Consider the following 15124-nt stretch of genomic DNA (forward strand, 5'->3'; position numbering starts at 1 on the left):
TAATTGACCACTTTTTTTCAATTCAAGTGCTTCGACTTTTCTAGCTAAGGATGCAAACTTGACTTGGAGGTCATGATCTTCCCTAAGGTTGTGCATACCTCCACTAGATGTATGAGGTTGTGTTTTACTTGGTGCCTCATAAGTACCTGTGGTGTCCCAATTTTGAGCATTTTCGGCTAGCAAGTCTAGGTACTCCATTGCTTCATTAGGGTCTTTATCTTCGAAAGTTCCATTGCACATCAATTCAACCATTTGCCTATCTCTAGGTGTTAAACCTTCATAAAAATGTGAAACCAATCTCCATGTTTCAAAACCATGATGTGGGCAAGTATTAAGCAAATCTCGATACCTATCCCAACATTGGTAAAATGTTTCTCCTGGCTTTTGAGTGAAAGTGATAATTTGTCTTTTGAAAGAGTTTGTTCTGTGAGATGGAAAAAACTTCTTTAAAAATTGTTGTTGCATTTTATCCCAAGCACGAATGGATCCTGGTCTTAAATTTTGTAGCCATGTTTTAGCTTTATCTTTTAATGAAAAAGGAAAAAGCTTTAATCGAATGGTGTTCATGCTACAATTTGAGTCATTATAGGTATTACAGACCTCTTCAAATTCCCTTAAATGCAAGTATGGATTTTCTAAGTCTAAGCCATGAAAAGATGGTAAAAGTTGAATAATGCCTGGCTTAAAATTAAAATGAGATGCATCAGTAATAAATAACCCGACCAAAAGCTTGATGTCTTTTCCCAAGTGCAGGAGTGTCGAAGTAATAAATAACCCGGCAAGACCGGGGTCGAACCACAGAGAGGTTAATTGTATAAATTATAAATAACAACACAACAATAACAACAATAACAATAATAATAACAATAGTAGTACTAGTAATAGTAATAATAATAATAATACTCAGTACGTGGCGTTGTTATACCTGAGAATGATCTAAAAGATCGGGTCACAGGTTTCCAGCCGATATACTGAGTTTATGAACAGATAATAATAATAATAATAATAACAACAACAACAACAACAACAACAATAATAAAGAAGAGAAGGAAGAAATTAATGAGAACTTTGAGATGAAAGATTAATGTAAGGATTAAACAATGAAAAACAAATGTCAAGGTTAGAGGATCCACTAATGGTACTTCAAACAAGTATAGTATAAACTCTTATTACTCAATTGGAAAACCACACATAAAGGAGGTTCCAATCAAATTATAAATTGTTAACATGATTACATTAGTTATCTTATTCGAATAAAAGCTAATACTTGTAAATGTTGGCAGGCATTCATGATTATAACTTATGTTAACAACAAATCAAGTTCCTTTCATAGCTCAGGTGTCGGTTATACCATACAGTATGAGCTACGAAAGTGCCAAGTATTTTTTGTACCAAGTGTTATACAACATAAATCTAGATTAACCATTTAACAAGCAAAGTATTAAAAGTGAACAAGATAACAAATATAAAACATGTTAGTATCCAACGTTAAGGTCCATGTTAAGTTTATATTATACTTATTCTTACACCATTAGTGTACCCTTTTCACCTTGACATAATTAACTTAGCTGAACATAATGAAAGAAAGAAACATAAATGAACAAGATAAGAACATAAATGAGAAAGAAATTAACTAAGTAAAGAAAAGGAAATTAAGTGCATAAACTTGATATTAATGAAAGCAAAACATAAGCAATACAAAGAGAGAAAGCAAGAGCATGATCTTGATCTGGAAACCAAGATGCCTCAATACATGGTAAGTGCCTCCTTTTATAGGCCAAAATTTGGAACTATTGATTTGTTAATTAATTGATGAGTGGGTGGCCACATCTTGACTTGGTGACAATCCTTATCTTCTTGTCTGAACAAGACGTCATTGCTAACATCATAATTTGCCCAGAATCCTCAGGAATGTTCTAGGAAATTGTCTCAGCTTTCCAACAAAAAAAGATGAGGTCATTTGGACTTCTAGAACTCAAGATATGGGTTGAACACTAAATAGTGTCTGGGCTGCAGGACAGCTTTGGACTTCTTCGTTGTTCCTTCAGTTTGGACTTCAAAACGGCCTTTTTAAATCTTGGGCTCCTCATGAAAGTTGTAGGCCTTTGTCTTACCTTTCCATCCATATAAAATGGACCTAAATCTGAGATCTAGAGCTCCAAATATGATCCAATTACCGAGCAATGTTCCAGTTTGGACTGCACCGGCATCTCTTTTCTAAGTTTGGCCATCTCTTTGTCCTTTCACTTTCAATACTTAAACTCATCAATCAATCCTTTTATTTATGTGATAGGCCTGCATTTAAGATGATCATTTACCATAAATTAAGGTATCTTATAGTATCAAACTTGTTATTATAAAACATGCTTTAGTTAAGGAGTTATTGATACTTCAAGTGCAAAATGATGATATAAAACCTTGATAAACATGCACTTTTAAGTACTAATTAGTGAGCTCAATTCTCATTGCTTCACACCATTTAGGATCACTTAGTGCCTGCTCATATGTTGTAAGTTCAAGAGTGCTAGTGATGGTGTTAACAAATAGCTGATGAGAAGGAGATAATGACTGATAGGAAATAAAACTGGATAACGGATATTGAGTACCTGACCGTGAAGAGGATGACTTGGTTGTGGATGCAGAGAGTGATGACATACCAACCTGGCCACAATGAAAATCATGGAGAAGAACAGAGGATTGTCGAGGCCGATCGTTGCGACGTAGTATAGGAGCAGGTGTGTTGGTTTGGAGAAAAAGAGACTGTGTGGGATTTGATGATGGTGGCAATGGGGATTTTGAGGAAGAAGGAGATAATGGAGTGGTAGGGGTTTCGGGAGGTAAAGGAGAAGAAGGTAGTGTTTGTGGAAGTAGACTGTTATTGGACTCAGGAAATATGGGTGGCAGAGATGATTGTGGAGGAGGATTTTCTGAAGTGTGGTTAAAAAAAGGAAATGTGTTTTCATGAAAAATAACATCTCGACTAGTAAAAAACTGCCGAGTGGTGAGATCATAAACGCGATATGCTTTTTGATTAGAAGGATATCCAACAAAAATGCATTGACGAGCTCTTGGTGAAAATTTGGTTAAAGGTTGTAAGTTGGTGGCATAACATAAACAACCAAAAGCACGTAGATGTGTATATGCAGGTGTTTTTCCGTACAAGAGTTCATATGGTGATTTGTGACTCAAAACTAGAGTGGGAAGACAATTTATAAGATAGGTGGTAGTAAGCAAACTCTCTCCCCAAAATTTTAATGGTAAATTTGCTTGGAATCGCAAGGCACGACCAACATTTAGCAGGTGTCTATGTTTTCGTTCAACAACACCATTTTGTTGAGGTGTGTATGGACATGAATTTTGAAGCAAAATGCCATGGGTAGAAAGAAATGGCTTTAGAGAGATAAATTCCAGCCCATTATCACTACGTATAATTTTAACTTGACAGTTAAATTGAGTGTGAACAAAAGTGATGAATGATTTTAACAACCCTTATGTTTTAGATTTGAATTTCATAAGGAAAATCCATGTAAAACGAGAGTAGTCATCCACAATAGTTAAAAAATAATGTGCACCAGAGTGTGTTTCAATCTTTTGTGGACCCCAAATATCACAGTGTATAAGATCAAAAATTTTGGTACTTTGAATTGAGCTAATGGGAAAAGATAACCTGGTTTGTTTTGCCAAAGGACAAACTTCACATGAATGTTGCGAATCATAAACAAAGGATGGGATTAATTTTGACAGAAACTGAGAGGGTAATTTTGATGGACGTCCTAATCTGTTATGCCAAACAACTCCTTATGGGAAAGAGACTTGATATGAGATCGGTGTTGTTGGATGTGATCCTGATTGTGGCATAAGGTAGTATAGTCCCTTACTCTGCTTCCCCAGGCCAATCATCCTCTTCGTAGCAAGGTCCTGCAATATACAGAAAGTGGGAAAGAAGTGGACAGAACAATTTAAAGCAGATGTGAGTTGACTAACGGAAAGCAGATTCACATGGAATGAGGGTGCACAAAGAACATCATGAACATGTATATTTTTGGTAATATATGCAGAGCCAGCATTGGTAATTTTTGCATGGGAACTGTTTGGTAAGGTGACTTGAGAGAACATGGGAACAATGACTTTATCAACAACTGAAGTAGCTATATGGTTAGTAGCTCCACTGTCAATGATCCATTGAATAAACTCGGAATTGTGAGTTGTGGATGATGAACAAAATGGAGTGGAGTTACCTGTATAGTTTGCAGAGACTGTGGATTTCTCGGTTTGGAAGAAAGCTTTGATTTGTGAAAATTCTTCAGGAGTGAATTGAAGAGGCTGATCAGAGATTTGAACAGATTTGATGTTGGTGTGAGATGATTCAGTCCCTGTTTGATTTGCAACCACCTTTTGAGCTCGATTCCTAGGTTGGACATTCCTGCCATGAAGAGCATGACCAACAGGAAACCCAATCAAATAGAAACATCTCCCCACTGTATGTGTTGTTCCATCACAGTAGGAGCAGTGAAGTCGTTTCTTGGATCCTTGTATTGTTGATGAGCCAAGCATCAAATTTCGAGAGAAATCTTTTGAAGTATAGCCTGGTCGTTGTGAAGTATAACCTGGTCTTTTGACATTCATGGCGTGAACCTGTTCAGTAACCTTGTGCTCAACCAGTCCACGCTGTTTTTCTTCCTCACATAAGAGTGAGTATGCTTTCTTAACAGTTGGTAAAGGTTGCATGAGCATGATTTGCCCTCTAATAGCTTAATAGCTCTCATTTAATCCCATAAGAAACTGACCAAGTCTCGTCTTTTCCTCATTGTTTGACAATTGTTTCATTCCACCCACAAGTGCACTGAATAGCTGGACTGCTCATTTTTAATTCATCCCACAATGTTTTTATTTTGGTGCAATAACTGAAGATAGAATCCTGATTTTGCTGCAATTCTACTATGGAACGCTGAAGTTGATAATGATGAGAAAAATCACCTTGTGAGAATTGTTCTTGTAGGTCCAACCAGATTTCAGAGGGGGTTTCAACATAGAGAACACTGTTAGCAAGCTCTTGATTTAAGGAGTTGAGAATCCAAGAAAAAACCATATCATTGCATCGTTGCCATAACATGTATTTAGGATCAGATTCATCTGGTATGGATATGGTTCCATTGATGAATCCCAACTTGTTTTTGGCTCTGAGACTTATTAAAATGGAGCGTCTCCACATGGAGTAGTTGGTTCCATCAAGAACTTTCAGAACAAGAGTCATGCTTGGATGATCTGATGCATGAATAAAAAAAGGATCAGAAGGATCAATGGTTAAAAAGGTCATGTTTGGAAGCGTAGTATTTTTGTTGATACTTGTTGAATCAACACTGTCCTCCATTGGAGAATTTTGCGGAAGTTTGGTTTTAGAGTTTCATATGCTCTGATACCATGAAAACTAGATGATGAAGAAGAATGTAGAACTGTTTTATTAATTTCTCATTGAAGCAGAGGTGTTTACATCAGGTATATATATACAAACGTATGCCTAGAAAGTAGGAGCCACAAGTGATTGAGTCCAACTCAATCAGTTCATCTATACCAGCTGGAGTTCTAGCAGATAACTTCAACAGCAGATCAACTTCAACTTATCTTCTCAACAGGTTTCAAGATTTTCAAGTCAGGATCATAGATCTTTGAGACAATTTTCTAATTTTGAATAATGATAGTGAGAAAGTGAGAGCAACTCTGCAGATCTGTATTAATAAATTCTATTATGGGTGGACATTTCCCATCTCATTTGTCTCTACCAAAAGTAAATGATGTACAAAAGTTTTGAAGCAAATTAATTCCTGCTCTGTGTTATGATAAATTCAAGCCTGAAATGATGTCAATAAAGGTATCTTCTCGGCAAGGAAGTGTAAGACCGCCCATCGGATGATTATATCCGAATTCTTCTTCGGCTATTCTTAGCAATTCTTGGAATGAAGGTTGATTCAAGAATGAGATTGGAACATTGAATCTTTTCTTTTGGCTCTCTCCAACATAGACCGCAAAGAAGCCTTTAGGAACTTCGGTTGCTTGATTAGCAAGCAAATTTGACCGACGGAGAATTTGCTTAGCAGTCATGATACCCTTAAGAAGGATGGCCATTGTGTGATCTGTATTATTCTGCTAGAAAAAAAGATGATCTTAGAGTAATGTGGAGGAGGATTTGCTTTCTATGAGAGAATGTGAGGACTTGATGTGGTTGTGGGGAGATGAATTTATATATAGATGGATTTAGTACGTGGAAAATCTATGAAGTGTGGATGAGAGGAGAAGCAGCCTAAGTGGGGTTTGCTTACAGACATAAGCAGCTGAAGGATCACATGGTCCTGTCTTTCAACTCATCATCAAGAAAATTATAATGAATTAAATCAGTATACTTTGTTGGTACACATTATCCCTAAGCAGTTCTTGGAGACAATCATAAAAGAGTGGCCCACTTCAAATTCATGAATTGCAGAAAGAGGATTTTTTCTGTGGAAGAAATTAGAATGCAGGACATGCTTCAGACATCTAGTTTGTTATTGTTGGTAATGATGTGAAGGGGTCCCCTGGACCAAATTTGTCTTGTTAGAAATTTCCATTGAGATGTGTGGTTAAAAACAGAAAGGTTTGCCTTGATAAATCTGCAACCTTCACCAGCATTTAGTGCTGTAGCAAAAACTCATTCATGGATCACCAGAAAAACAAAAGTAAAAAAAACAAAAACAAAATCTTGCTAGACAAGGCCTTGTGAAGAGCATGTGAAGCCGGTGGCAATGCCCCTTCCTCTTAGAACCTAACCCACATTTCAGAAATCTTGTTGGCGCTGCAGATGATGAAATTAATGCTGGTCATTGACAATATAATTGTTTCTAGCCATGAACCATCATAAGAAAATAAAAAAGAAAAAAGAAATGTGGTTGCCACCAAGAGAGACTTTTTCCTGTATGTTGACAGAAAGCAACAATGCTAACCCCAGGAAGATTTATTTGGCCAAATATATTGAGCCTTGTTGTGTATTCATTGTGGTACTGGCCATATCTATTTAAGCATGAACTTCTGAACAGTGTTAGAGAAAGACTAACCAAGGTTAAACAAACATAAATAAAAGAGGGCGTGAGAAGGGCAAGGCAGAGTTTAAACAATCAATGTCGACATGGAATCTTATAGGTCAAACCAAATAAATATTTGATTTAATATTTTCGGCCATTTCTATCAGTTAACGCAATCATCATATTGATAACTTTCAATGATATTGGATTGATGAAATAGTTTTATTAAGTTTTATTAAACGAAAATGAGGAATCAAAGAAGGTTTCTCATTTGTTGAAATAGTTTGATTCTATAACAGAAAGTATTTACATCAAATTGGCACTTTATGCCATACAAATTTGTTCTATCTGGTTAGTATGATTGCCTCTATTTATGATCTACTCAAGCTGGAAAGGACATCAATGAATTTATCTTCTCTGCATGGAATTGTCAAACCACCCATTGGATGATTGAAACCAAACTCCTCTTCAGCTTTAGTAAGCAAATCTTGAAATGAAGGCTCATTCAGATAGGACACTGGAACTACAAATCGCTTCTTCTCTCTTTCGCCAATGTAGACAGCTAAGAAACCTTTCGGTACATCTAAAGATCTCGAAGCTGGTTTACTTGCATTCCATACAGATCGGCGTAGAATTTTTTTGGCTAGAGCAGCAGCCAGATGTCCAGTCATGGTGTTACTGTTGATGTATGTTTTCAGAAAAGAACTTAAGAGAGTTTGTCACTTAAGGAAAAGATTTCAATGGAGAATGTGATGACTTGGTTGAGACACCAGTACGTATCTATAGAAGAAATAGCATGAAGAAAAACAAAAACCTCCAGCATTTGGAGCGGCTAGAAATCATTTGCTAGGGTCTGCTTAGGACATCTCATGAGGGATCACGTGACCTTGCCTTCAAATTAATCAACAACAATAGGGTAGTGAGGATTCATCTCTCTCCTACTATGTCTACACGTCTAAACACCAGAATGCCCTACGACCACATAGATAAGCCTGATCGAGGTCCAGGCTAAAGATTGTAAATTGGATGGTGGGACATTAAATGTTGACACAACGCACAACTGACTTTTGGAATAGGGACATATGCTTGAGAGACATGTTCAGGACATTCAATGAATGAGTGATATGTGTGGAAATAAAGATTATAGATGAGTTTCTATTGGTTGAATATAACGTGGGAGACAGTGAAAAAAGCAATGGTTGTGACTTGTCATGTACTATCTAGTAGTCCACAGCTTGTCTGATAATCGAAGGGTTAATTGATTTACCAAACTTCAACTAACTATATCCAGCATATACCTAATCCGAGATCGCTTGGTTTGGAGTTGAGAATAATGGAATGTGTTGGGTTGTGCCTTAGCCAACCTTCCTATTTATATAGAGGCAGTAGAACACTGTAGTAACTGTAATGATTACAACATCCTATATTAGAATCCTATTCTGATAGATACATGAGTAACTGTAATGATTACAACATCCTATATTAGAATCATATTCTATAATATGCCCCCTCAAGCTGAGGGTGGGGGATCAACCCGAAGCTTGAATCGAAAAGCAGTAAAGGATGCAACAGGAAGCGGTTTAGTGAAGACATCGGCAAGTTGATCTCGAGAGGGAATAAAACGAATCTGAATTTCTTTCTTGGCAACACGGTCATGAACAAAGTGATAATCCACTTCAACATGCTTAGTACGAGCATGGAAGATAGGATTTGCTGAGAGATAGGTAGCACCAAGATTATCACACCAAATGGTAAGGTCAGAGACTGAGGGAACCTGCAAATTTGTTAACAAGTATTGAAGCCAAATGACTTCAGCGGTACCATCAGCAAGGGCTCTATACTCAGCCTTAGTAGAGGAGCGAGCAACAGTGCGTTGCTTGCCAAATTTCCAAGAAATGGGCGTCTGACCAAAAAAGACAAGATAGTCGCCCGTAGACTTACGATCATCAATACTATCAGCCCAATCTGCATCTGTAAAGCCATGTAGAGCAAAAGAGGAGCCTCGAGTGATATAGAAACCATAAGATGCCGTACCTTTAAGATAGCGTAAAATACGTTTGACAGCGGCCCAATGAGAATCTGTAGGAGCATGCATAAACTGACAGACTTTGTTAACAGCTAAGCATATATCTGGACGGGTGAAGGTAAGATATTGAAGAGCACCCATGATTTGATGAAATCGTGTAGGATTAGAGAATGAATGATCCGGTAATATAATGACTTTCGAAGGGGAGACTGGAGTATCAACTGGTTTGCAGGAAGTCATATCAGCTCGGGTGAGGATGTCAAGAATATATTTATGTTGACGTAGCATTAAACCCATACTGGTAGACTGAACTTCAATACCCAGAAAGTAGTGAACAGCACCTAAGTCACGAAGCTTGAACTCAGAGTTGAGTAACTGTATAAGGTGATGGAGCATAGCAGAGTTGCTACCCGTGAGCAGAATATCATCAACATACACCAGGAGATAAAAGATATTAGTACCATTAGATAAGATAAACGGGGAGGTGTCAACCTTGGAAGCTCGGAAACCGATGGAGAGCAAAAAAATCACTTAGACGAGTGTACCATGCTCTCGATGCCTGTTTCAAACCATACAATGATTTGTGCAATCTGCACACATGAGATGGAAGAGAAGAGTCAACGAAACCTGGAGGCTGTTTCATGTAGACCTCTTCAGTAAGAACACCATTGAGGAAGGCATTATGAATATCAAGCTGATGAATCTTCTAATTTCGCGAAACCGCAATAGAGAAAACCAATCGGACAGTGGCCTGCTTAATAACTGGACTGAAGGTTTCAGAATAATCAATACCTTCCTGCTGGGTAAAACCTCTAGCAACAAGGCGCGCTTTATAGCGCTCAATACTACCATCAACACAACATTTGATCTGATATACCCATCTACTGCCAACAACGTTCATCGAAGGATGAAATGGAACCAAAGACCAAGTTCGATTTTCGCATAAAGCGGCGATCTTATCACACATAGCATTATGCCAAATTGCATACCGGTCAGCATCAGAGAATGCAAAAGGCTTTAGAAGAGGGAGAATACAGTACCCATGTGCAAGTAGAAGTAGCGACAACTGAAGCAACCAGATTAACTGTCTTCGGTTGCCGCGGTCTAAGAGTCATAGGATGTCTGCTGTGTGCTGGTGGAGACGCAGGGGAAGATGGTTGTAGCGAGGAGACCTGTGGCAGCTGATAAAAAGACAAATCAACCATAAGTTGCAGACCAGCGGGAGAGGATGATAAAGAAGCAGCCTCAAGCACAGGACTGTCAGTAGAGGAGGGGTTGGAGGTAGAGACTGAAGCTGCAGAAGTGCTGGACAGGGAGGGCGAAGCAGAGGAGGGACTAGAAAGTGCCCCAAGACCATGAGGAGAGGAGACCAATTGACGATTTGAACCTGCATCATAAGGGTTAGATAAACAAGCATGGGATGATGGCTAAGGGATGGGTGGAGGTTGTGGTCGGGTGGCTGTTTGGAGTGGCAAAGCGGAGTGTTGTGGGCTGTTTGGGTGGCTAGTGAAAGCGGGTAGCGGTGGGTGGTTTAGCAAATTTGGGAGGGTGACAGTAGCGGGTGGGGTGGGGGTTGTGGTGGAGACCTTTGCAATCTGTTCAGAATTATCAAATGGAAACACATGTTCATGGAAGCGGACATGACGGGAAATATAAATACGGTGAGATGCAATGTCAAGACATCGATAACCAAGATGCGAGGAACTATATCCAAAAAACATACATGGAGAGGAACAAAAATCCAATTTATGATTATTATATGGACGCAGAAAAGAAAAACAGAGACACCCAAAGGTACGCAAAAAATGATAATCAGGAGACTGTTGAAATAAACAATCAAACAGAGAGCAATGGGCAAGAATAGGAGTAGGCATGCGATTTATAAGATAAACAGAGGTTTCAAAAGCATAATTCCATAATCGAAAAGGTGTTTTACATTGCCCTAAAAGAGTAAGACCTATTTCCACAATATACCTATGACGACGCTCTACTATTCCATTTTGTTCATGAGTGTGGGGAAAAATCAGACGATGATGAATACCAATGGTCTGAAAAAATGTGGATAGTTTTCGGTATTCACTGCCCAATCAGTTTGAACAGATTTTATTTTTAAGGAAAATTGACGTTCGACAAGAGTCTGAAATTGATGAAAAACAGAGTAAACATCAGACTTGACAACTAGAGGATAATACCTTACATATTTAGTATAAGCATCAACGAAGATAACAAAATAACGATAGTCATCTGAAGAAAAAAGAGGAGCAAGGCCCTATACATCACTAAAAATTAATTCAAGTGGAGCAGAAGTTTTGTGACCAGTAGGTCCTAAAGACAAACGCGATGATTTTCCTAAAGGACAACTTTGACATTGAAAATTAAGATGTTTGTTGTTACAAATAATCTTATTTTTCAAGATTAATAATTGAAAGATATGTGAAGTAGGATGACCTAGTCGACGATGCCATAAATCGGCAGAGGCAGAAGTGCAGGGAGACCAATAGGCTTGAGGAACTGATGTGACGGAAGACTTGGTCAGGGCATAGAGACCATCTTTACTCTGATTTGAGAGAAGGACTTCATGCGTGTTGAAATCCTTGACATAAAACACACGAGGGTGAAATTCAAAATAAACATTATTATCAAGACAAAATTTCTGAACAGAGAGCAGAGGTTTTGTGATTGCAGGAACATGAAGAACATTAGATAAGGTGAAAGAACGATGTGGTGTATATATTTTTGTATGACCAAGATGAGATATAGGAAGGCCCTTACCATCACCAACATGCAAATTATCATTACCAAGGTACGGTTCTGAAGCGGTCAAGGTGGCAAGATCAGGTGTGACGTGTTGATTGGCACCGGTATCTGGAAACCAATCAACAGAACCGGTTGAGGAGAGATTGCGCTGCACCAGGTTGGCTGTAGGTTGTTGGCCATAACCTCGCTGCTGGAATTGAGGGCAATGGGGAGCTGCATGGCTGAAATTCTGCCACAGTTGGCAGCGTGGATTCTGCCCCCTATTACGCTGCCAAGAGCCCTGCCTATTGTCACCGAAGGAGAAGTTTTGGAAGCTACGGTGATCAGGTCTGGAGCCAGCAAATCGGTTGCCTCTACTGTTGGACTGGTTGGGACGCCAGCCACCGTTGAAGCGGCCCCTACTACGGCCAGAATTGCCAAAAGTCTGGTGCTATGCAACAAGAGCAGAAGATGGAATGATGGGTGTGGGTAGCAGAGGAGCATGTATGGCAGCAGAAGATTTGTGAAGAAATTCATATATGAGGAGATGGCTGTGAAGATCTGCATATGATAAAGGTTTAGCCTTGGTAATAAGACTGGTAACTAAGTCTTTAAACTCTCCCCGAAGACCACGAAACACATATAAATTGAAATCTTCAAGTGAAACTGGCCGACCAGCAGCGGCCAATTCATCAAATAAGGCCTTCTCTTTTTGCATAAATTGAGTTACTGATTCATCACCCTGTCGAAGATCCTGAAGAGAGCCGTGAAGTTGTATAATACAAGAGTTGGAGGTGGAAGCGAGAGCTCGCTCAAGAGTGCCCCAAGCTGAACAAGAACTTTGACAGCCAACAACAAGATGCAAAACTTCCATAGATAGGAAGGAAAGAAGAGCACTTAGAATGAGTTGGTCCTGTTGTTTCCAGGTTTGAAAAAGCGGATTTACCTTAAGAGAGATACCATCATGGGCAAGAACATGTGTTGATGGACATGTGTTGGAGCCATCAACAAAACCAAAAACTCCTTGGCCTAGGAGATAAGGCAGCATTTGCATACGCCAATATAAATAATTGGTGTTTGTTAATTTGAGGGAGATGACTTGATGAGTATGAGAAAGGGAGATAATGCTTGCGGCAGTAGAGGCAGCAAACGTGGGCTGCAAAAGGAGGCATTCACCAGCCATGGCAGAGGAGAATCCAGGGGGTGACGTAGTAGAGAAAAGCAGAGGAGGCGCTGCAAGAGAAGAGGGTTGCACTGTCGGAGAAGAAGAAAGCTGGACTGCTGGGGCTGCAGAATTTGAAGATGTATGTGGTGGTTGTTCCATTGAAAAAGGAAGGTTGGGAGGCTGTGAGAAAATTAGGTTTAATTTATTTTAGGATTTTGTGGCTCTGATACCAAGTTGAGAATAATGGAATGTGTTGGGTTGTGTCTTAACCAACCTTCCTATTTATATACAGGCAGTAGAACACTGCAGTAATTGTAATGATTACAACATCCTATATTAGAATCCTATTCTGATAGATACATGAGTAACTGTAATGATTACAACATCCTATATTAGAATCTTATTCTGATAGATACATGAGTAACTGTAATGATTACAACAACCTATATTAGAATCTTATTCTATAATAGTGGGATAATTTTTAATATGCATATAACATAAATAATTTATATAAGTTGATTTATTTTATAGGTACAAATTTGCATTTGCATTATATTAATTTAATTCTATTTGGTATATTATTTGTTTGCTTTGATATATATATATATATATATATATATATATATATATATATATATATACACGCGAATATTTGTTATGTTTGGATATGTTAGAGAATAATATAAATCATATCCTGGAACCTCACCTAATAGCTTAAGCTTTTGGGTTGAGATGGTTCTTTGACATGGTATCAGAGCCTTGATGACCAAGTGGTCACGAGTTCGAATCTCACCATCCCTATTTATTTGGTAAAAATTAAGCACAAGGTAATGTGGGTCTGTGCAAGTTTCAAGCCCAAAGGGCTTTCACTTGAGGGGATGTGTTAGAGAATAATATAAATCATATCCTGGAACCTCACCTAATAGCTTAAGCTTTTGGGTTGAGATGGTTCTTTGACAGGATATCAGGATACATGTTAGAAATTTCATACTAATAGAGAAAAGTTAGTCTATATTCTATATGCCTAGTTGGTGAGAGAGACACCAAACTATGACGATTAATCATTCCATAGTTATCGAGGTTGCCAACCTTTTATGTTATATATATATATATATATATATATTTCGGTTCTTATACTTCTATTATTTCATAATTTCTAGACTATAACATATAAATATATATAATGTATATTAAATGATATTTCTTCACCGAGTTGGTTAAACTCACCCCTCTATTTTAAGGTTCTTAACTTCTGTTAGCTGGTTGATTTTTATATGAGAGTTCTTCCTACTTCATTTATTGGTATGCATTATTTGCTAACACAAGGCTTTTCTTCTTATTTTTTTTATTTAATGTCTTAGACACTTCATTATTACGCTGCTTCTATTCAGGTTTGGATTTTTATTTCAAAGATTGAAATTTATTTAATGCAATAATACTTCTTATGAATTTTTTTTGTTTATATTTAATGATGAGAAATTTTGATGTTTTTATCTAAAAAGATAACAAAACAGAGAGCGCTTCAATTAGCCATTAGTGCAGTTTTGTGATCTAGCTAGTAGGCATTGCCGATTCAATGTAAATATATTTTGTACTAATATAAAAAAGATTGTTGATAAAAATCATTTCTTAAATATTTGATTGCTCCATAATTATTCTATATGTACTAATATATTGCTCCATATTTGTACTAATATATGTTTCGGTTTTGTGACCTGTTTTTTCATTCTTTCATCAAATCAAATCAAGAAGATAATAAAGGTGACAATAAAGAAAATCAAATTCTATAGATTTAATATTTATTAAATATATATTTGATTGCTCCATAATTATTCTTAATAGTTGATATTTATCCTCTAGATTTATTCAAAAGGCTCCATAATCTTTTCCTCATATTATCTAATATACTCTTAGAATTGAATTAGTTGAATATTGCTCATTAGAATGACAATGATGCGGGAAAAGAAATCCTGGATGATGTGGTATTTTTTATGATTTAATTTAGATCAATTACTTTATTGTGTTGTATTTTATTTAACATGCTCAAAATTTGAAAATTTTTGTAAGAACGCATTTTTGTAAGAAGTCAAATATTGCTTTGGCAGTGTGTTCTTTGAACTTGTTTTCTTTTTTATCTTAGGTGAT

At 37.5% G+C, this 15124-nt stretch overlaps 1 protein-coding gene across 1 annotated transcript; it reads right to left on the reverse strand.

The window, feature by feature from the left end:
- Nucleotides 1-5326: 5326 nt before the first annotated feature.
- On the reverse strand, nt 5327-6192 carry LOC118028943 (auxin-responsive protein SAUR21-like). The gene has a single exon (XM_035032693.2). It carries the CDS (start codon nt 6121-6123, stop codon nt 5833-5835), a length of 291 nt encoding a protein of 96 aa, XP_034888584.1. The 5' UTR covers nt 6124-6192; the 3' UTR covers nt 5327-5832.
- Between the last annotated feature and the right edge of the window lie 8932 nt (nt 6193-15124).

This window comes from Populus alba, chromosome 4 (genome assembly GCF_005239225.2).
Source record: "Populus alba chromosome 4, ASM523922v2, whole genome shotgun sequence".
NCBI classification, from domain to species: domain Eukaryota; kingdom Viridiplantae; phylum Streptophyta; class Magnoliopsida; order Malpighiales; family Salicaceae; genus Populus; species Populus alba.

Bases quoted from the DNA above. Each gene is read 5' to 3' on its own strand.
- LOC118028943 (XM_035032693.2), bottom strand. From the start codon at position 6,123: ATGGCCATCCTTCTTAAGGGTATCATGACTGCTAAGCAAATTCTCCGT.